At 42.6% G+C, this 22,804-nt stretch overlaps 1 protein-coding gene across 4 annotated transcripts in view; it reads right to left on the bottom strand.

Moving 5' to 3' along the window:
• The window catches only part of SLC39A12 (solute carrier family 39 member 12), a 68,399-nt gene extending 51,328 nt beyond the window's left edge, over window positions 1–17,071 (bottom strand). For all 4 annotated transcript variants that reach the window (XM_059660493.1, XM_059660503.1, XM_059660510.1 and 1 more), the window contains exons 1-4: window positions 16,999–17,071; window positions 15,783–16,127; window positions 7,285–7,566; window positions 183–390 (exon numbers count right to left, since the gene is read on the bottom strand). In XM_059660493.1, the coding sequence (XP_059516476.1) occupies window positions 183–390; window positions 7,285–7,566; window positions 15,783–16,043 (751 nt within the window). In that variant the 5' untranslated portion in view covers window positions 16,044–16,127; window positions 16,999–17,071. The remainder of the gene's footprint in view (window positions 1–182; window positions 391–7,284; window positions 7,567–15,782; window positions 16,128–16,998) is intronic.
• Between the last annotated feature and the right edge of the window lie 5,733 nt (window positions 17,072–22,804).

Below are 22,804 nucleotides of genomic sequence, written 5' to 3'. Positions count from 1 at the left end.
AAATATTATCATAGGATGTTTGTTAAAAAGGTTACCTGAGCTGTCTTACTACAAACTAAGATAAAATGGTGTATAAAATGTGCCTGAACAAATTTAGTCATCGAAAAGCATCAGTTTTTCTTTTGACACAATTTGTTTAGTAGGTGTGACTTGGAAGTTAAATTAATGAAAAACATCCTTACCCGATAGGTGAAGAGTATTTGTACTGTTCAAGGAACCGAAAATATATTCTGTAAAATAGCCTGGGGAAGGTAAGTTGCTTTGCCCCAGACATACACCTTGAAGAGACAAAGCAATGATTGTTGCCGCCAACTGAGGAAGCGTATTTTCGTCAGCACCATCACTGCTTAGTATCCCAGACTTTTTCTGCAGCGTTTTGGTTTCCATACACTGAAATCAGATACAAAGTCAGATGAAAATTTTAACCTCTGAAGTCATTTTAAGTAAAACGTCTCTGGGATTTCCCCAAGGACAAGGACTAGTTCTTCATCTAAAAGAGGATTAAATTATTTGTGGAAACATGGCTACCATTGTTTTCTAGTCTGAGACATACCTCTATTTGGGAAATATTTATCTAACATTTCTCATTACTCCTATAAAGATGTGTCTTCTCCAAGGAGATCTCTTGTTTTTACTATTTACATCCTTTCATTTGGTGGATTCTCTCCAGCTGCAAGTACAGCCTGCAGTAATGACTTTCAAATCTATATTCCCAACCTTGAATTCACACTCGTTCTGCTGCCTGATATCATCACAGAGCACATTCCTTTCCATACTTGCCTTTAGTCTTAAGCTCAGTGTGTGATGATCACAAATCAAAGATAACATAGTGTCTGGGTTCTTTGAACTACCATGGGACATAAGACATATGACATAGGATCTTTTTCATGCATACAGAAATTTTCCTCATTTAAAATATGAGCTCCCGAAAGGCTTGAATTGTACCTTATATATCAATAACATTCCCATTCATTTATTTAAATACTAGAGGGCTGGTGCACGAATTCGTGCACGGGTAGGGTCCCTAGGCCTGGCCAGAGATCAGGGCCGATTGGGGCCTCCCTGCTGCCTATTGGGGCCTTCCTTCCCGCTGCTGGCCAGGGCCTCCCTTCCCTGGCTGCCGAATGCTGGCCAAGGCCTCCCTTCTCTGGCTGCTTACTGCTGGCTGGGGCCTTTCTCATTCTGCACTGCCCCCTGGTTGTCAGCACATGTCATAGCAAGCGATTGGTCTCCCGGTCAAACTCCTGTGGGGGAAATTTGCATATTGGGCTTTTATATATATAGATATATTGGGTGCCTACCATGTGACAGACACTGTGCTAAATCCATTACATATACACTGTCTTTTTATTCTCCCAAAACTCCATGCAGTGGATATTCCTTTTCACAGATCACCTAGCCAAGAAAGGGCAGAGTCTGAATTTATACTTAGATCTGACTCCACAGCTTATGCTCTTCAATACTCTTCCTCTTGTAGATAGAAATAGATTGATCCCTAGCCAGTTTGGCTCAGAGGTTAGAGTGTCAGCCTGCAGACTGAAGGGTCCTGGGTTCAATGCTGGTCAAGGGCACATATCTCGGTTGCAGGCTCAATCCCTGGCCCCGGTAGGGGCGTGTATGGGAGGCAACTAATTGATGTGTCTCTCTCACATCGATGTCTCTGTCTCTCCCCCTCCCTTCCACTCTCTCTAAAAATCAATGGGAAAAAAATCCTTGAGTGAGGATTAACAACAACAAAAAAGAAATAGATTGAAACCCAGGATGGTGATGGGATTTTTATATGGAGAAAGTGGCAAGATCCAGATCAAGAAAGACCTTATATTCAGCGCTCTGAAAAATTTTCTCCTGAAGATTCCAGGGGAACCACTGAATGATATAACAATAGAAAAATATAGTAAGGTATTTTCTAGAAATATTACTCTGGTGGAAAAATAGTGAATAGATAGATAGGGGTAGAATTCAAGGGCAGGAAGTCTAGTTAAGAAGTTATTAATTCAATATATTTCTTGACCTAAGGCAGTAGAGCTAGAGATGAAAAAAAGTAGATGAATTTGAGGAATATGAAGAAAGTAGACTAAAGGACTTAGAGGAAAATGGGAAGAAGTGCAGTCAAAAATGACTCATGTTTCTGGGTTTGACAACTATATAATGGTAATGCTATCCACTAGCCCCCACATTTTCCCTAAATACCCAATATAAGTCTGCTACTTTTCTAGACACTGGAAATGCAATGGTGACCAAAACCAAAAGCATTTCTGCCCTGAAGCTTAAAGTTAGTATTATTAATAAAATAATAATTTAACCTATATAAATATATAAAAGCCAAGTGACCAGAATGATGAAACGACCAGAACAACTGGAACAGCTGGTCACTATAACACACACTGCGGTGGCCAACTGGCCCTATCAGGGCCCCGATTGGCCACTCCCAACCTCCTGCTGCCCCTTCCCCTGGCCGGCCTGGCCCCCAATCATCCTCCCCACCCTGATCGGGGGCAGGGTCAGCCAGCTAATCTCCCATGTCCCCTCTCCCCTGCTGGCCGGATCCCACCCATGCACGAATGCATGCACCAGGCCTTTAGTCAAATATAAGATGACAACTGTGGCAATAGCTTTGAAGGAGAGGCACATGGTACAATGAGGGTAAAAACAGACAACTCTTCTACCCAGTCAGACAGGTCACGGAAAGCTTCTTTGAGTTTGTGACATGCAGACAGATCTGAAAGAGTGGGAGGAAGTGGGACAGTGTGAACAAAGCTTTTGTGGCAGGATGGAGGATGGCAAACATGAAGGGGCTGGAAGGAGGGTAGTAGCTGGGCAGGTAGAGTGAGGGGGGCATGGTGAAAGCTTAAGGTCTCTTGGCAGGTAATGGAGTTTGCCCCTTATCCTAAAATCAACAGGAAGCCAAAGGGGGATTTTTACCAAGGAAGGGAATGGGGGTTATATAACTGGATTTGTTTTTTGGTAAATCTACTCTGGCTACATGGTGGAGAATAAAAATATTGGAAAAAAAACTCAAAGTAATCACTACTAATACAGTTAGAAGGCTATTGCAATGGTCAGGTGGAAGATGGTAGTGATGGTAATGGAGCAAAGTCAACAGGTTAAGGAGATCTTCACAAGGTAACAGCAGTAGGACTTGGAGATGGATGAGATATGAAAGAAAAAGAAATAGAAAACTCGATTTCTAGTTAAACAACTGACTGGATGGTGATGCCATTTGCTAACATGTGGAACAGGCCTATTTATGACCTTGGTTTTGGATATGTGAAGTGCCTTTACAATATCCTTTTTAAAAAGATGCTGTGTAAGGATACATGGGTCTGCAACCCAGAGGAGAGGTCTGGAATGGAGATACACTCTTGTGAGTCATCTTTATGTACAGGTGCCCTAGCCTAGAGAAAGCATATGGAATGACAGGAGGCTGAGATCGGGACTCCGGAGCACGAATGCTTAAAAGCTGCACAGAGAAATTAGAACCTGCACAGGTGAAGATGGGGGCCAGAGAGAGGGAGAGAGAAAGAAAACCAGGAATGTGCAGTGTTAAACAGGCCGAAGCAGAGAATGTTTCCAGAGCTACATAAGGAACACCAAAGAAAGGACAGGTTCAGGAATGAAAATAAGCCTTAGATTTTAATACTGAGTTTCAAGTGCCAGGAAGATATCCAAAAGGAAATTTCTCCCAGATGGGTGCATATATGCGTCTATGGCACAAAAGAAAAATCTGGGCCCGCAGCAGAATTGAAAGCAATCAGTATTTAGTTGTGTATGAGGCTGTGAGAGCACGCCACTCAGCAAAAGTATGCGGAGTGAGTAGAGGAAAAACTGAAAGGGGGAGCCATGAGGACACCAAGATTTAAGGGATGGCGGATCAAGTGCATCCTCCAGAGGAACTTGACACAGAATAGCTGGATGAGCAAGAAGGAAAGTAGGAGATGTGGGTTGATTGAAATAGAAAAAAGAAAAACATGAAATATGGGATGACAGAAATCAATGAATGAAAGTAAGTTTTATGGATGCTTTCCTTTTTCTGTGCAGAAGCTTTTTAGTTTAATGTAGTCCCATTTATTTTTTTCATTTGTTTCTCTTGCCCTAGAAGATGTATCGGCTAAAATCCTGCTACCTGAAATGTCTGCAACTTTATTACCGATGTTTTCTTCTAGGATTTTTATGGTTTTGTGACTTACATTTAAGTCTTTTCTCCATTTTGAGTTTATTCTTGTGCATGGTGTAAGTTGATGGTCTAATTTCATTTCTATTTTATTTTTTTGCATGCACCTGTCAAAAATGGGGGACATCTGTAATACTGTCAACAATAAAAAATGAAATAAAGTAAGTTACATGGAGGCAGGACTGGACAAAAGGGAGAGAGCAAAAAGCAGAATGTAGATTGTTGAGAAACAAAGTGTATGGGAATAAAGAATAAGACAGAAGCTCTGACTGGTGTGGCTTAGTTGGTTGAGTGTCATCCCCTGCACCAAAAGGTTGTTGGTTTGATTCCCAGTCAGAGTACATAGTTAGGTTGCCGGTTTGGTGTGGGGTGCATACAGGAGGCAACTGATGTTTCTCTCTAACATCAATGTTTCTCTCCCTCTCTCTCTAAAAATCAATAAAAACATATTTTTAAAATAAAAGAATGAGAGAGAAGAAAGATAGTTCCCTCATGAAGCTCGGCTATAAGGAGAAAGTCGGTTCATCAAGAGAAGAATCAAGAGAAGATTGTTGTGTCTATGTTGCATTCTTGTGACACAGGACAAGGAGTGAAAAGTGCCAGTTGGATATTTTTTTTTTTAGTTTGTAATTGCTGAGCTTGGCAAGAGCATATTCATATATGTGGTGGAGAGCAGACTGAAAGACTGAATCAGCAACCCAACTTTTGATAAAGTTGAAGAAGTAGCCAGAAGTTCCATGGATGAAAAAAAATGAGCTGAAATAACAGATAGTATAAACCTCATAGAGGTAGGTATACTTTTTCCGTGGAGACTGTAAAGATTAACAGTCTCAATGTGACATTGAGAAGAAAGAATTCAACCACCGTTTCCATCCCCCAAGTCCTTAGGATGTGGCCATGATGCCCGTCCCCCACGGGCAGGGCTCGTGGAGAACCGGTTAGGTCCCCGTTCATCTACCATGGAAGTGGCAAACATGGAAAGAGCAGAGGGAGGCGGGAGCGTTAAAAGATTGATTCAGGAAGATAAAGCAGAGTAGTTGGACAAAAGAGAATGAAGAAATGGAGAGACGATTATTCTCTGGGCTACTGGGGAGGTTGAGTGGACTAGAGTACTAGGGTGTCAATTCTTTCTGTTGGTGAGCTGGTTAAAACCCACCTGGAGCAGCTATCAGTGGCTCAACCTACAGAGGTTGAGTTCTGTGCAGATCAAGACCTGTAAATGCTAGTAGTGGTGGGCCAGGTCTGCCAGCACCTTCTAGTTGGAGAAAGCAGCTTCCTGCAGTGAAGTGTCAACAGGCCTCCTGTTCAAGTCTGGATTGACTGACTTCCTAGCCCAGGTGAATTGGCTAAAGTACCCTTCCCAGGAACTGGAGACAGTGGTTTCCTCCAGGAGGTAATGTACTAAGGTCTCGCAATGGGGTTATGACTCAACAAGAGCTCAATTCTTTATGACTGGATAGCTGGATAAAGCAGGTCTACACATAATATTGGATTCTTTTATTCAGTTCTAGGAATGTTTAATCTCACTAACACTTGGGAGCCCAGGTATCTGCAGTATGTGTTGGGAAAAAACAAACAAACAGAAATCTGTATTAAATATACACATATCACCTACTTTTTAAATGCTGGGTTTCCATTTAATCCGCATCAAAAGGCAATAACAGGTAGGATGACTAAAATTCTAGTGCCTAATCTGAACTGACCTTGTGTTATAGAGATGTTGCAGTGAAGAAATTATATGTAGGAACACCTCCTTATTTAAGTAAAACAAACAAACAAACAACTGCCCAAACTGAATTGTATGAAGAAACCCTATTTTTTAAACATATTTACAGCAAATTGGAGACATATTTGCTGGCCATTAAGCGGCAATATGATTGCACTGATAACTTTGGGCTCCCGAAGATGGAATTGAGGTAAAAAACTAAATTCACTTACACATGTTGCCATAGTCTGAATGTTTGTGTTCCCCCAAAATTCATATGTTGAAATCCTAATCCCCAATGTGATGGTACTAGGAGGAGGGGGCCTCTACGAGGTGATTAGGTCATGAGGGTAGAGTCCTCCTGAATGGGATTAGTGCCCTTATAAAAAGTACTCCAGAGAGCTCCCTGCCCCTTCCATTATATGAGGATATAATGTGAAGATGGCATCTCTGAACCAGGGGGAGGTCCTCACCAGACACTGAGTCTGCCCAGCTCCTTGATCTTGGACTTCCCACCATCCAACACTGTGATTTCTCATAGTTTCCATTGTATATAAGCCACCCAGTTTATGACATTTTTGTTATAGCAGCTCACATGGACTAAGACACATGTCAATGAATATTTCAAGAGAAAAAAACACGTTCCCTCACACTCTTCAAAATGTGGCGGTAGCTTCTCAGCTAGTTCTTTCAGAAAATATGCGTTTGAAAAACTTTCTTATGATCAGAGAACTTTATCTGCTGAAACTTCATACTGCAAAGAGGAAAGCGAAATGGTAATTGGAAGGCCAGCTTCTGCAGGGATAGTAATGAATGCAACAAGAGACCAGGGTCCATTTCCTAACAGTAGGAACTGTGGGAGAAGAAAATTGTTGAAGGGACCCCTGAACATATGCAGCATGAATCAACAGCCATAAAAGACATACTGTCTGTGCTGACTGTCATGGATCATGCTTTTTACAAGCGTCTTCTTTGGTGAAATAACTACTAAATTCATGTCTCTCAAACTGGTCTGCTTTCTCCTTCCCTGGCCGGAAGGCAAGGTAAATAAGCACAGTGCCCTGACCACTATGGGTCAATCCCTGGAGATGATTGAAAGTGGCTACACTTACTGCCATGCTTAGTGTGGGGGCTCAGGGGAAGCGAGCTGCCCTGTCACTGAGCCTGCCCACCCACCCACCTACCCAACTTCTGGCTCAAACTCTTCTTAAAATAATTAGTCACTACATTTCCCATTTTAGACCTAGATTTTTAAATTATGTCACTTAACAACCATATCTAAAAAACACAAATACTTATTTCTCTTAGAAATCCTTGAATGTTTTAGGAATAACTAATTGGTGAAAAAAATCAGGCTCTGGGACTGTATCTTAGTAGCAGAGTCAGTGAGCAATTGTGCCTTCTTTACCTGGCTTCCAGAAGTGTCAAAGTGCTGCCTGGTGAGAGCCAAGATATCTTCTGTCTCGTTCTGAGACAGGAAATAGGAGTCTTCATCCTGCCTCAGGCTGAGGAGGCTGTGCAGGTAAAACTTATACTCCTTATTGCTCATATTGAGCTTTGAAGAACAGATCTCCTCCTGGTGAATAATGTAATAGAGAAGGAGAAGGGAAACTCTCTGAACCACTTCCTCTCTGAGCTGATCTTCGAAATTTCCTCCAGCAATTAGCAGCAGGGCATCTGGTTCAAAGCACTGGGGGGAAAAAAGCACAAAACAAAGACAAAAACAGAAACAAAACTCAGCCAATAGTCCTTAAACATTAATTACCACAGTTTCCACTGCTTATAACTCCATCAATAGGAGGGGAAAGTGGGTAGGCCCAATGGCCAGATTCAAATAAGCCATGGTTGGATTTTTATGTAACAATGATGTCCTCCCAGAAAGTCCTTATTCCCTAAAAGTGGTCCCTCTATCTCCTACTACAGTGCCACAAGTTGTCCATTTGTTACCTTGAATAAAACCAGCTGACTCGTTGGCGCTGAAAGCAATGGCCCATTGCATTTAGAATGAAATCAAAGCTCCTTCTCATTGTCTCCTTGGTCTGGCTCCTGCCTCCCCTACATTACATTAGCTTCTCTCCACCTCGCTCAACAAACTTCTGCCCCTGTGACTTTTCTGTCCGTCACCCAGCTCTTTCCCACCATCTTTCAGGTCTTCTTATTCTCCTCACCTCACTCATCTCAGCTTAAAGTGCCACTCCCTCCTAGATGTCTCTAGCACACACTGTCTAAAGTTGAAAGCCCCCTCCTCCATCCCATGTTCTCCCACACAGCGCTGTTCAGTAGAAATAGAATGCAAGCCGCAAATGTGAGCCACACATATCATTTAAATTTTCCAGTAGCCACATTTTAAAAAGTAAAAAGGAATGGTGAAATTAATTCTAATAATATATTTTATTGAAGTTTCTATGTGCAAGATACAATAATTTCAACATACAATTTAAAATTTTAAAAATGATAAATGAACTATTTGGCATATATATATATAATGTGTATATATTGATTTCAGAAAGGAAGGGAGAGGAAGAAAGAGATAGAAACATCAGTGGTGAGAGAGAATCATTGATTGGCTGCCTCCTGCATGCCCCCTACTGGGGATCGAGCCCACAACCAAGGCATGTGCCCTTGACCAGAATCCAACCCGGGACCCCTGAGTCCACAGGCCAACGCTCTATCCACTGAGCCAAACCAGCCAGGGCTATTTGGCATTCTTTTTGTCTTGGTAAGTCTTGGAAATCTGGCATGTATTCTAAACTGACCAGCAGATCGCAATTCAGGCGAGCCACATAACAAGTGCCCAAGAGCCAGCTCGTGGCAGATATGGCACACACCACTTTTTTATTTTCTTCACAGCACTAGGATTCGGAAATTACATTGTCTATTTGTTTTTCCCCTCTTTCCTCTTGATGACTACTGGCCCATTAAGTCTGGATTTTGTCTGCTTTGTGCACAGTTCAGCCTCAGCATCTAGCACAATGCCTGGCACTGACGAGGTGTAAAAATGGAATGCATGAATGCCATCTGTCTTTTACCCTATGTAAAGAATTGCTAAAAGATTTTTCCATGATGCTTGATTAATTTCACAGCCCATACACCTGGCTCATCTAATCTGGCAAAAGAAGGTGTTTGGGGAGATGTGGTGGAACATTGAGGATAAAGATAGACACAGAGGTTGTTGAGGGGAAGCTTTCCCAACTAGGCAGGAGCTGCCTTTCCTAAGAGACCAGTAGGGAGCGCCTGAGAGTTCTCCGGGGACCCCAGGAGCAGCCCATTGCAGGGCACCAGCCTCAGCCTGAAGGTATCGAGGGATACAAGGCCTGAGCCCCCGAGGGTTTGCCCCACTGTGGGACAGTTTATTATATCTTTTATAAAATTGAGGTATAATTGACATATAACAGCATATTAGTTTCAAGTGTATAACATAATGTTTCAATATTTATATATATATTGCAAAATGATCACCCCATTACATCCCCAGGACTTATAACTGGAAGTCTGTACCACTGACCAAAGTGTCTGGGTCACAAAGAAACACACCATCCATCTCTAAAGAAAAGCATTAGTCACATCTTCACAAGCCACAGACTCCAATCTCTCCCCAACTCAACTGCAAGGGACGAGAACTCAGCAAACATAGGGACAAGTTTCCCAATAAGACCAACTCTTAAGATGAATATCAAGCCTCACCACTGAAACCACAGTAGCTTTCCTGCTCCCTAAGTAGCCCACAAGAAAAGTCTATGAGTTGGTTGTTGTTGACAGGGATCACACCAAGACCTAAGGAGGTGAATCAGCTGAAATAGGTATAATAAAGCCATGCTTTGTACCAAATAACCTCCTGAAACCAAACTACAGACAGTCCTCGGGTTACGTTGGACTTGACATATGTCGTTTTGTGTTATGTCACCATCTCCCATCTACACTAATAAAAGAGAAAGATGCAAATTGACCGTACCTCTGCAACACCCACCAGCCAATCAGAAGTGAGTATGCAAATTAACCCGACAAAGATGACAGCGGCCCCGCTCCCCAGCCTCTCTGGGCCTCTGGGCAGCACGCATGCAGGCACAGAGTGGCCAGAGGGCAGGACACCTGCTATGAGGGGGGAGGCAGGGGACGGAGGGAGCTAACAGGAGCGGCGCTCAGGCTGGAGCGAAGACTGAAGGCTCCGGCCACAGTGAAGACGGAAGGCAGTGGCCAGAGCAAAGGCCTGGGCAGCCAGGGGAAGGAAGGCCTATTGCATGAATCTTTGTGCAACGGGCCTCTAGTTTATTTATAAAAAAAATAAAAATAGAGTTCCGTCATTTTGACATACGTACATATGTGCTTTATGTTTTTTGTTATTTATTTACAAGTAAAGGTCAGGAATTGATATCTTTCTTTTAATTTTTTTTTTACTATTTCACTTCATTATTGCTGTGTGTGTGCTCCATGTGAGTGACGTAGGTGTTTATGTAGGTAGGTTCTGACTTACAGTGAAAATCGCATGATGCCGCGCATAGGAACGGATCTTTGATGTAGTCTGAGGACCTATTATATTGTTGTATTAGCTACCAGTTATTGAAAGCCTTGTGTCCAAGACAGTGCTAAGCACTTATGTATTTTGGCATTCCTTGGTGTATAAATCTAATTGGTTTTGAAAAAGGTGTCAAATAATGATTTTTTTGGATAGTGGGGACCTTATGCATTGTTTTAAATGAAAAACAAAACAAAACAAAATCTAGACAGCCTATGTAAAAATCCACCAAATACTTCTGCATAGTATAATGCATTTAGAACTCCAATTCCCCAATTATTTAATGCATGATGAATTAATGGGTACATTTATATGTAGTATGCAAGGATACTACACAGATTCAGATTTAAATATGTTTTCCCTCTGAGGGAAACCCACAATATATATAAAAACTCAGTATAAGAGAGGCTACGTAACATATCTAAAGCCACACAGCTAATAGCACTTGCCCAGTCTTAATTCCTGCTCTGCCAATGATATATTTTATCCTCTTACTAGAGGCCTGGTGCATGAAATTCATGCAGGGAGAGCGGGGGGGGGGGGGGGAGTTGTCCTTCAACCCGGACTGCACCCGCTCCAATCCAGGACCCCTCGGGAGATGTCCAACTGCCTCTCGCAATCTGGGATCACTGGCTCTTAACCACTCTCTACTGGCCTGATTGCCCCTAACTGCTCTCCTGCTGGCCTGATTGCCCCTAACCACCTCTGCCTTGCCCCACACCCGGGACCCAGGATTCCCTCCTCTGGCCAGTTGCAGGCACCCAGGACCCGGGTTTCCCTCCCTCTGGTTGGCCGCAGGCACCCAGGACCGCAGGGCGGGCAGCTTGTCCCTCTCCCGGGCCACAGCCCCAGCTGTTGGTGCCTGGGACCACGGGGCAGGCAGCTTGTCCCTTTCCCGGGCCACAGCCTGGCTGGTCCCCATTCCTCTCTCATGAGCTCATTTGTTACTGGCTGGTCCCCATTCCTCTCTTATGAGCTCATTTGTGCCTGGCTGGTCCTCATTCTTCTCTCCCCAGTGTTGAGTGTCTGAGCCGTTATGGCATGACGGCATGAGGGCATGACAACCATTTGCATATTAGCTCTTTATTATATAGGATTCCATTGTTTTGTGCCATGGAGAGTATATACTGTGGACCTACCTACATAATTGCTATGCTGCCCCTCACCCAATAATTTTCTCTCCCTCCTATTTGGTAAGAAGAAATTTGGTCAATGAAGAGGCTAGGGGATTGTAGTGCTCTAATATCTATCAATGAGAATATTTTAAAATCAGAGGGTTGAATGAGGTCCTGTTTGTAGATTTTTAAGTGCTATTCAGGTTTTTAATGGGACCAGGTAGGTAGGAAGAAGAGCATCAAGGAAACGAAGAATATGACCTCCATGAAGCCATCAGATCATGCACATGTGGCCAGGGCTTGGTTGACAGTACACAGCAGTGTACGTGTCCCCCCTTCACCTCATCTGAAGTGCCTGAGACTCCTGTCCATTTGTGGCTCCTCCTCAATGCTCTTGCCTTATCTCTTTCTAGGGCTGGAATAGGAGGAGTGTGGCATGGGGCAGCAGAGGATAGGGTAAGGTCTGCAAACCTGCAGATGTTCACTCCAGAAATGGCTTATAAAAAGCATGCAACTTGGAAAGTACACTGGTTTATGACTTTGAAAAGTTTTAAATAGTTATGGAAGCAGCTCGTTCTGTCTGACTAGAGATTTTGGTCACCTTGAATAAATAGATGTTGCCTACCCCTTGCTTTAATTTTTTGAGGCCTGGTGAAAGGAAGCTGTCAAATTATTATGGGCTGAACACTTTGTGCTCTTTTATGATATTTGAACCTTAAACAAGTTCCCTTCATGGAGAAGGTAGTGGCTTGAGGAAAGGAGTCTGCAGGGAGCATCAGAGGAGCTCATGTAAGAAAATGTGGATTTCCTCCTGAGCACGGACATGGCAGAAGCACTGTGGGGAGGGGAGTTGTGGGGGGACCAGAATTTGCAGTGCATCGCACTGGGTTTAGCTATGCAAGTGTTGCAGTGGTTCAGTAGAGTTTGGGAGAGGATATTTAGTAAAGCTGTATACTCATTGGCACCCCAGAGGCATCAAGACCGGTCTAAAGCTCTGATTCCAGGGAAGTAATTTTTTGTTAAAGAAGAATGGGCCCCTTCAGAAGTAATTCATTGTTTTTTCTTTTAATCTTATCAGGTGGAGGCATAAGGTTTAAGAGGGGAGAAACACAGATTCCGGGAAATTGTTTTAAAATTTCCATAAACTTTGGGGAAATATTGGTCAAAATGGTTAGAGGTTTTCCATGGCCTCCATAGTCCGGCCAGATTGCCTCCCCTAATGCAGCATCATTCATGGTTTATGTCTGCCAAGCGAGAGCCTCAGTGACAAAAAGCTACACAAAATCTTTCTTCTTCTGCACGAGCCAAGCAGTTGTCAAACCTGCAGGACCAACTTGAAGGGCTTTAGACCAAAAGATGTTTAGAATTTGATTTGGGATTATGACTAAACCCATATGACTAAATCTAAATTCTCAGCTTTTTATAAGGTGTTATTTTTTAAGGGGGTAGGAGAATGCTAACAATTGACTGTAAAATAGAAGAGGGAAATTGTACTTCTCTTTATTTCTCCCACACAAAGATCAGGAAGGATGTTAGCTGATGGCAGGCACTAGCTTTGTGTGGGTCTGTTCTAAGACTTAGTGGCATTTCTGACTTCCAAAAAAGAAAAGTCTTAACAGGAGAAGAGTTAAGATAAATTTGTTAGACAAACAAGATAAAGCTGGATGCGTTTCTTTTGCACTTTTCCCATGACAGTTAGACAAGTGGAGGGAGGGGTGTGAATTAGATGCGGATCCTTAAAGCAGCCATTCTCTTCCCCTGAAATGGTCTAAGAATCGCCTGAAGATTTTCGTTAGAAACCCCAAGTCCCTGAGACAGCTGAGGGGGCTGGGGACCACGGGAGGGGGCCAGTGAGGAATGTCTCATTTCTCAGCACCACTGCAGGTACTTCCCAAACACTGCTCCAGTGTCCCTGGGAAAGGAGGAGTGGACATTTCCTGGAGGAATAGGACATGTAAGGGGACAGGGAGAGCCTAAGCTCCCGGGTCCAAGCTCATTCACACGCGGCCATGTGGTCCTCACAGAAAGCACCCTGAGGAAGGAATCGCGACTTCCGTCCTCTGTCTTATGGATGAGGATGTTGAGGTTCTGCATGTCCTAACAGCTGGAAGGTGCCGGAGCACTGCTGGCTGACTCCGCACACCACCAGGTTCCTTTTCCTTCACCACACCTGCAACCCACGTAGGATGGAGGTTTTCATTATTAATGAGTGGAATTTATTCTTTTGGAGTTACTTAATCCCTCATTAAATTAATCAAAACTCCATTCTAACCCTTCTCATTAAAAAAAAAGGAAAAGCCACGACCAGGCAAGCTATCCATTTCAAAGGCTGCAGCTTGGATAAACTCATTCTTAAATGCACAGTGCCCACAAATGCTTCAATTTATTTTATTTTTTTTAAGTATTCAGTTTATACCCAGGCCTGAAATAAAATTGACAACACTTTTTTCCTCTCCACTTTACTCTTTTTCCAGATATTTGGGGATATGAACTCACCCTTTTGCCCTCTTTTTTACTACAAAATTTCTAATATGAATGCTGCTTCTGTGGACAAAGTTCCTAAAAAAACAAAAAAAGATTCAATGATGACTGAAGTCCTGTGATTTGCCCCAGGATGCGGGTGTTAGTGAAGTCTGTCTCTCCTCACTGGTTGAGAATGACATGGGAGATGTCATGGCTCCTCCATTATGGGTGGTTCGGACGAACTGGAGCCTTTGAGCAGGTTAATCTGAAATTTGTCTTTTTTTTTTTTTTTTTAACCCCAGTCTCTTCCAAAGAGAAATAATAAGAAGGCAAAATATTACAGACGGTGTTTGACTTCCTAGGAATGGAACTAATTCAAATGGAAGCTAATTTAGCCAAACTCTCAATACTGTCACAGGAACCAAAAAGTACCAAACAACTCCTCCTCCCCAAAGGAGTGGAGAACAGCTCTGCGTGTTTACATTCCCCCTGGCTAAACGAATATTCGAGCAGCCTTAATAAGGCACATCATGTCATTAGAGAACATTTCCCTGAAGCAAATTCTCAGAGGACATTAATAAGATATGACTCCTACTTATTTCCAGTGGGAAGTCTTATGTTGCTATATATATAAATTAATGTCATCACAGATGAGTTGCCGATTAGAACACATGTTTTCTCTGGGAACCCCTGGGGATAGTACTAATTATTGAATTATTTATTGTTTGCACAGAGCAGAGAAAAATTCTCTCTATGAGCAAGACCCTTCTGTCAGGAAAAACAAAACACTGGCCAGAAATGTTGCCCCGAGAACCAAGGGGGATTGAGAAAGTCAGCCAAAATTTATTTTGGGGGGCAGTTGTTTGCTTGTCTTATTGATTGTTTGGCATCTTCGTTTATGTATTTGTTTGTGGTTCTTTCTGAAACATCTCATCAGGCAAGAAAGGAATGGTGACTCGTGAGTTTGTTTGGAGTCAATTTAGGACATGGGTTCTTACCGCTTGTGCTGCTGCTACCAATCCCCCCAGCATGCCACCCGCCCACTCTAATGGGGACATGCTGAGGCCACATTAATGCTGATTGTCCATTACAGCGGCCTGCAGACATTTTTAAAAAATTCCATCCTAGGCAAATTCAACCTCAATCTCCAGAAGAGGAACCCCCAACATGGACGTTTTGTGAAATCTGCCCGGGTGACACCGACGTGCAGCCAGGGTCTGAGTCACCTCGTAGACAGGGAAAAGGCTGGGCCTCATTGTAGCTCTGCCCATGGCACTCCCATCCCCTCGCTCTGATCCCCTAGTTCCAAAAAGATGATTATCACTACCCACCACGCAAAAAAAATATTAGAAAATGCCAATTGATATCTGGGAAAAAAAGTACTTGAAATTTCAACATTAGACAAATATCCGATCGCTATTTTCAAGCCTCAGAAAACAAATAGCGTTTATCCAACCCATCACATACAAGTTCCCAGCAAACTCCCAAAAGAGATTAGTAAACCAGAAAGAAGACAGAACTAGCTTCTCACTCCCAAGGGAATACCTCCCAGCCGGCAGACGGGGTGTAGCAACACTTTCATAAACACTGCCATTTTAATAAAAAAGAACATGTTCCCTGTCTTTAGCTGCTATGTGCAGGGCACCGACTGACTTTTTGTCTCCCAACTAGGGGAGCTGTTAGGCCGCAGTGCGCTCTGCTCTTGGTTCCTGGAAGGGCCACGTTGATTGAGATTTACCGGAAGTTAATGGCTGGGGAATCCATCTCTCTCTTTTGGAAATGCCCTGGCACCTGACCCCATTCTATGGCACTAACCAGGTTGCAGCCTCCTCGAAGTCCATTTGTCCTGCGTGGGCAGCCAGTTTTCTCCAATAACGTTTTAATGAGGCTTCTGGAGTGGTTCAGGGGCGGGTGGTCGCCAGCAGAGAGGACGTGGAGGACTGCTGTCAGCTGGCCAGGACTCCAAGCGCCGCCGCTGTCCCGGGCGGAGGGTTTCTGTGTCGCAGCAGAGGGCCCAAGGCCGAGGAGAAGGAGCAATGGCAGGCAGGGTCCCGAGAGCCTTGTCCAGAAGCACATTTCCACTCCTCCTTCGCCTGCAGTGTGTCTCTGATGGAGTAGACGGGTTGGTGTCCACGGGGTGCACTTGTACCGGAGGAATTTCTGTGGCGAAGGGAGAAAATAAGGCTTTAATTATTATGCCTGCAACGTATCTGAAAGGGTTCATTAATTGGGTGGCTAAGCTGCTTTGCAATGACAAGCTGTTTCTGAACAACAGGGGGTCTGGTCTGTAGGTCATTGCTAACCCCAAACAGCAGGAAACTATCCTGGCTGTAGACTTTCAAACCGTAGGAAAACCAAGAATGTGGCTGTATTGCCTCTCTGAACTAAACCTAGAGTCAAAAACTAAGAAGAATACGTTTCTCTGTTCACCCTGGTATAAGTCATAGGACCGCGGACAGGAAACACCCTCATTTTATCTTCTTGGTACGGAGAACTCCCAGGGCTTTGTGGTCCCGATCACTGAAACATGTAAATAAAACTAAAGAGAAATTAAATTTTTAAAAATTGCCAATGTCATGTAGAGTTAGAAGGTTTTATGTAAAGAAGGGTGCTGGAAGAAAAACAGTAACATTCAGAAAACACTGGTCTGCCTTTAGATTTTAGTTTATTTAAAGTACAAACGATCTTACAAAAAAGAAAAAAAAAAGAATTTCAAGACCTCATGAGCCATGATAAATCCACATACTCTGTGGTCATTAAAGGGGTAAGAGGACAACTTGAGAGCCAATCAATTTCCGGAATAAAATTTAATCTCTTCAAAACAATTGCTTAAGAAATGCAAAATGTTAACAGTATCTCATGTCCAATTTTGGCCCAGAGATGAGCTAATAATGACTGTGGGGTAGGAACAAAAATATTGGGATTACTTTTATAGTTTGAAAAAAAAGAAGGTGGAAGAGTTAAGATTCTTCGGTTAGCAAGTTAAAAAATGACAGAGGATGATACAAACCTTTCTAAACCTAGTGCTTACCTTCAGAAGGAAGACAAATGGCTATTTATCTGGAGCTCTGCGGCCTTTTAAATCTCAGAGAGCATTTTGTGGTTACAAAGTCCTCTGTTTTTAAAATTCCTTGACTGTGTGCTGGGAGCTGGAAGGGATTATTCCAGCCCCGTGAAGTTTCCAGTTGCCATGGAGAGAGCTGCTCTGAAGGTAACAATGAAGGTGGATAAAAGTGAGAACTTTTGTCTGGCAGGTTTTCAGGAAAATTGGTTCATGAACCCGACTTTTTCATATTAATATTTACCAATGTTCATAGAGTCACCGACAGTCACTTGCCTTTTAAGGGGCAGATCAAGGTCAAAAGATTTCACCTTGTAGAATGGAAAAGTTTTAGTGTCAGATTAAGGTTTTTTTTTCTTTCCAGTTGGTGCTGTGATAACTGTTTCAACCACACTCCAACAAAGGATTTGTGGAAAAGATACCTGGTAGACTCTTTAGAATCTTATTTATTTTACAAGGTAGAGAGGTTTAACAGATTTAACATGGTTGTAAATTCATAAATAGATATTTTCAAGTGAGAAGGAAAGTATTTGTGGGAGGAATAAAGTTGCAACCTGGGAAATAAGTGGATGTGAATGGAGAACTTTAATTAGCTGTGTACGTTATGACCTCTGTATCTGCAGTAGAAGTGACTACATAGGATCCTTTAGACTCTAAAACAGGCTCTAGATAAATTACTATGAATAAATGACTAAAGAACAAAGCGGTCAATTTTACAGGACGTAAGAGAAGTTAAAATGCAAACTTTCAAAGTGGACTAAGTACACATAAATGGCACATAGTACACAGAAACACAAAGTGACTCTGAAGAATGATGGATAGAGATTTATGAGTTCAATTCCATAGGTGGTAGATGGGAAGGAGTGGGGCTATGGTGAAGAGACAGAGGAAATGAGAAAAGAAAGAAGTTAGAATAGTCTCCTCAATCACTAATTGGATATGAAAACTTGGAACAATAGGGTGAGATAATCCTAAAAGAATGCTGGTAACATTGATAGAAATATGGCCGGCACAAAAGCTCCCAGAAAATGCCTGGTTTCTTGTTAATTCCAAATATGGAGGACTTGGATTCATCTAAACTGTCAAGGGAAGGGGCTTGGCCTGTGGTGGTGAAACCTAATGCAGTTCCAGCTGCCTGCTGCAAAGAAAGCCAAATTCATGACACAGTGCTGCTGAGAAGGAAAAGGGCTTATTCAAGTGCTGGTCACCTGAGAAGATGGGGGACTCTCATCCCAAAGCCATCTTAACATCTCAGTGCAGGCAGGGTTTTTTTTTTTTATCAGGAAGGAAAGGGAAAGCAGAACAAAGATATCAGGGGGAGGGGGCTGTGGACATGCAGGCAGTGTTCTTGCTGGTCCTGATATAGATCTTTAATATCAGCCAAAGTCTTGTATTCAAGCTGCCCCAGGCCCATGCAGGATCCAGAAACAGCTGGTTTCTTCAATACACACACACACAAAGAAGGTTCTTGGTGATTTATGGCAGGCATGGCTAACCTGGCCTTCTTTGAAGACTTATATCCTCTTTTCTGACACAGGGAAAAGTATTGTTCAGTATATGTTATTTAATAGAGAAGGTTACTTTTCAGGTTAGCGTAAGATTTCGTGTAAGATGTGCTGGATGCACAGGCTGTGCAGGATGTCTTCCCATAGGCCTTAATATGGATCTTTATGGTCACCCTTCTTGAGTTGGTCATCTGGGCTTTCTAACAGCTGAATTCCTGTTGATTGAGTGGTTGGCATCATCCAGGTGGGCCTTGAGGCCAGGGCTCTTCCTAGGTTCACACAGGAATGGAGACTATAATGTATACTAAAAACTTTTAACATATGAACTCAGGTTATAGTAATAAGCTGGGTTTAACATTTACTACGATTAACATGGGTAGCTTTATAAAAATTTTATAAGTTTACTTTGTTTGTATATTCTTATTTTAGTTCTACTCCATGGCTAGTCAGACTAATATAAGTAGTATATCACATTCATTCCTATCACAGAGAGATGAAGTGGAGTTAAGAGTCCAGAGTGGTCAGTTTAACAGAGGAGCAAGGAGTTGGCCAAAACCTTCCAGCTGTAGATCCAGTGGAGACAGAGAAGCAAGGAGGGAATAGGCTCAGGACCTTGTTTCTGGAATTGGGCCCTTGCTTTCTGACCCAGCTTCAATGAACAGGTCCTGAAATTGGCCATCCCTGCCCAAGTCCCAGTGTAGCACCTGCCTGGTTGCCACAGAACTAGCACTCACAGGACAGTGCCCCTGCTGTGACTTGAGGACCTTTTTCCTGGTTGCCCTGTGCTGATGTCCACCTGGAAGCCCCATATTTCCTGGTGTCAGATTTCCTGTGGTTACTGATTCCCTTGTAACAGAGCCCCGCGAGTTATCTCCCCGAGGGATTCTTAACCATTCACTAGTCTCAAGGGCTCCCAATACCTCTACCCTTCTAGCCACAAACCCCAAGATGCCCAAAGTGAACTTCCTCTTATTGTCACCAGCCAGTGCCCGCTCTGTTTGCCCCAAGATTTGTTCCACCCTCACAGTCAAACCTACAATTCAACCACCAGCCAGGTTCCTTTTCCTGTTCCAGGGTGAGACAGGAAAGGAGGGGCAGGGAGAAGCCCTGGATGTAGGCTATAAGGCCGGCAAAGCCAAGAAGGGCTGGCAGACAGATGATAAAAAAAAGGAGTAAGAAGGAGATAAAATACTTAGCGGAATATGGCAGCATCATCTCCTTTGCTTGACTTTGAGCTGTAGCTCTAACTCCAAGTGCCCACCCTGCCGCTTCCCCGGCAAGCCTGAAATCAGCCTTTCTTCAACATGGCTGCATTTGCAATCCAAGCACCTTCTGGGGGTAATGAGTTTCACATGTTAACTCACAAGCTGTGTGAAGAAGGAGCTAATTTACTCCTGACTGATACTCACATTCCCGTTAACCCCCAGGTGGGGGCAGTCTCATGGGAGGCAGTTTCTCCTGATATGCCAACTCTTACTTGTGCTATCACAGGAAGATAGAGTGGCCGGGAGGCAGGAGGGAAGAGGGGAGGGGGCCACTGACCAATCTGTCCTTCATTCAGTTTTGGCTCTTTGCCTGAGTTTCAAACGTCTTCCTCATGCCCACATAGGAATGTAGTTACATACCCACCCTGCCTTGACCTAGAAATAATTTAAAGGGTCCCACCAGGAAACATGAAATACAAGACGGCAGCAACTTAGGAAGAGATTGAAGCAAGGGTAGAGCCGTCTTGCGTGTACAGTGTATAGTGCAGGGCTGCCTGCCCGTACCGTTTGGCAGGTTTGGGCGCTGTACAACTCCAGAGATCCTCATTCATGTCTATAGTCATTACAGATTTATGTTTTGGCTTTCATGACAATGTATTAAATTATATTATTTATTTATTTTCCAGTAAATGTCCTGAGGAAAGGAGGCTTTGAGCTGGCGGCAGGACTGCGTGTGCTCTGAATCCCTCCCACCCCTATGGGATCCTCTCTGGCAGTAATATGAGGTCCTACAACTCTGAGCTACCTCTGGGTCTCGCTTCTCCTTGCATGCCCCTTCACACTGACTGCTTCCCTCTTTCCAAGACACAGACCTCTCTAAATAATTCGTACAAAATGTTTATGAACATTGTGTAGTGTTTTTTATACCTAGGCACTGTGCTAAGCAATTTCACATATATTTTCTCCTGTAATATCAGTTGAATCTAATTAATGAACTTCTCACTGCACATTTCAGAAATACCCAGGTTCACACAGTCTATAGGTGCTACCAGAAATCTGGGCCTGTGAACATCAAAGTTGGTGCTTATACAGTAAAACCTTGATATAACAGGTAAGGTGTTCGTTAAAGCAGGTAGTCCATTAAATAATAAAGTAGGTTTTACAAATGCATATATTAAAAGATTGACAAATTAGTTTACCTGTTTTTTTACTTATGTAGACACCTTTGTGTGATTAAAATTAAGTATGAATGAAAAGTTTAATTTCACAGAAAAGTTTTCTATATGTATTACAGTAATTGTAATTTTTTAATACATTTTATTGATTTTTTACAGAGAGGAAGGGAGAGGGATAGAGTTAGAAACATCGATGAGAGAGAAACATCGATCAGCTGCCTCCTGCACACCCCCTACTGGGGATGTGCCTGCAACCAAGGTACATGCCCTTGACCAGGATCGAACTGGGACCTTTCAGTCCGCAGGCCAACGCTCTATCCACTGAGCCAAACCAATTAGGGCAGTAATTGTAAATTTATACTGAATAGGTCTAGCAAATTCGTGCATTCACCAGTCACTGGGAGCAAAAAAAAATTCACACAGCTGGGGGGCCGCTTAGCCTAGGTCGGAAGAACATCAGTGGCAGCATTAAAACTGCTGCAGAAAGTCATGCCACGTGACAACAAAACCAATGAACTCACAATGAGGTGTGATCACCAAACATTCTTTATGAGCGATGACTATTGGCGTTAAATATGTAGACTATAGTTGTAGATGTGTAGTACTTATTTATGGCAATGAAATGAAGTCCAGTGTTTTTACCAACATATGGTCTATTAGCTGAAATTTGTTAAAAGTAATAGTGAATTCATAACAAAAAATAAATAACCTGTTGATTTAATTATAAGCAAATCTTGGTTCAAAGCATTTTAAAATTAACAGGGTGTTAATTTTCACATAAGACATACAGACCGGAAATTTTGTCCATTAAATCCAAAGTCCGTTAATAAATCGAGATCCACAAAATTGAAGGTTTACTGTCCTACTAAGCAACTGTCTGTTGCGATGCCACCCTGTGTTTTTATTTGTAAGTCCAAGCCTCATTTTACAGTGCACCACGGGGAGGGGGGGAGGGGACACAAAGGAATCAGCCAAGAGCCCATCATCAAGGAAATAGTCTTACATTTTGTTTATTGCTTTCTCCCCAAAGCCTCTTCAGCCCAAAAATTCTCAGAGAAAAGAAATCGAAGAAAAATGTAGAACTTTAAACCAAATAAAACCTTAGGCTCTCCTCTTCAGTGATGCTTATCAACAGCCTACTCACCAGACATTGGAAACAAGTGCTACTCCCTCTCTAACCTATTTCTTATGGGGAGAAGCAGAGGGTTCCACTGAAAAGGCAGCTCTCACGGGCAAGGGACTCATTTGCACATCTTCTGATTGCAACATCCCTGGATTTCCAACAATTTGAAAATGCCTGTTGTTTTGAATTCAGACCTTTACATTCTCAGATTTGGAAGTCAATAGTAAAAATGATTTCTAGAAGACATTTTATGTGCAATTTTCAAACAATATTTTTCTTCTCCTTATAAAAGTCATATATGATCACTAACTTTAAAAAAGCTGAGAAAATACCTGAATATTAAAAAATGTGGCCTCTCCGCCAGAGAAAACAAATATTAGTTTCTGCCATAGCTTGTCTTGCTTTATTCTTTTAACATCGTTTGGATCATGTCATATGCATTATTTTAAAGCTCGTAGTTTTTACTCATTATATTGTCAGTCTTCCTAGAGATGGATTTATTTTATTAGTCATTTCAAAAATTCACCTTTCGGTTTGGTTTCAATGATCTTCATTAGAACTTGCTTTCCATGTCATTAATTTCTACTCTTTTTTGTTATTTTCTCTCTTAATTTTTTTTTTCTTTGTCTTTCTTGGTTCTTTCTGTGGCAGACTTTGCTAGATTCCACCCGATATTCATTCCTCCTTATTCCATTTATTTGGGGCAGCAATGTGCCCAACTAAAACCCTTCACTTTTCCAGACTCATTATAAGTGAGGTTCACATGGC

This window comes from Myotis daubentonii, chromosome 1 (genome assembly GCF_963259705.1).
Source record: "Myotis daubentonii chromosome 1, mMyoDau2.1, whole genome shotgun sequence".
Taxonomy (NCBI): Eukaryota; Metazoa; Chordata; class Mammalia; order Chiroptera; family Vespertilionidae; genus Myotis; species Myotis daubentonii.
The sequence above is the reverse complement of the archived record's forward strand: the minus strand, read 5'-3'. Positions and strand labels throughout refer to the sequence as shown.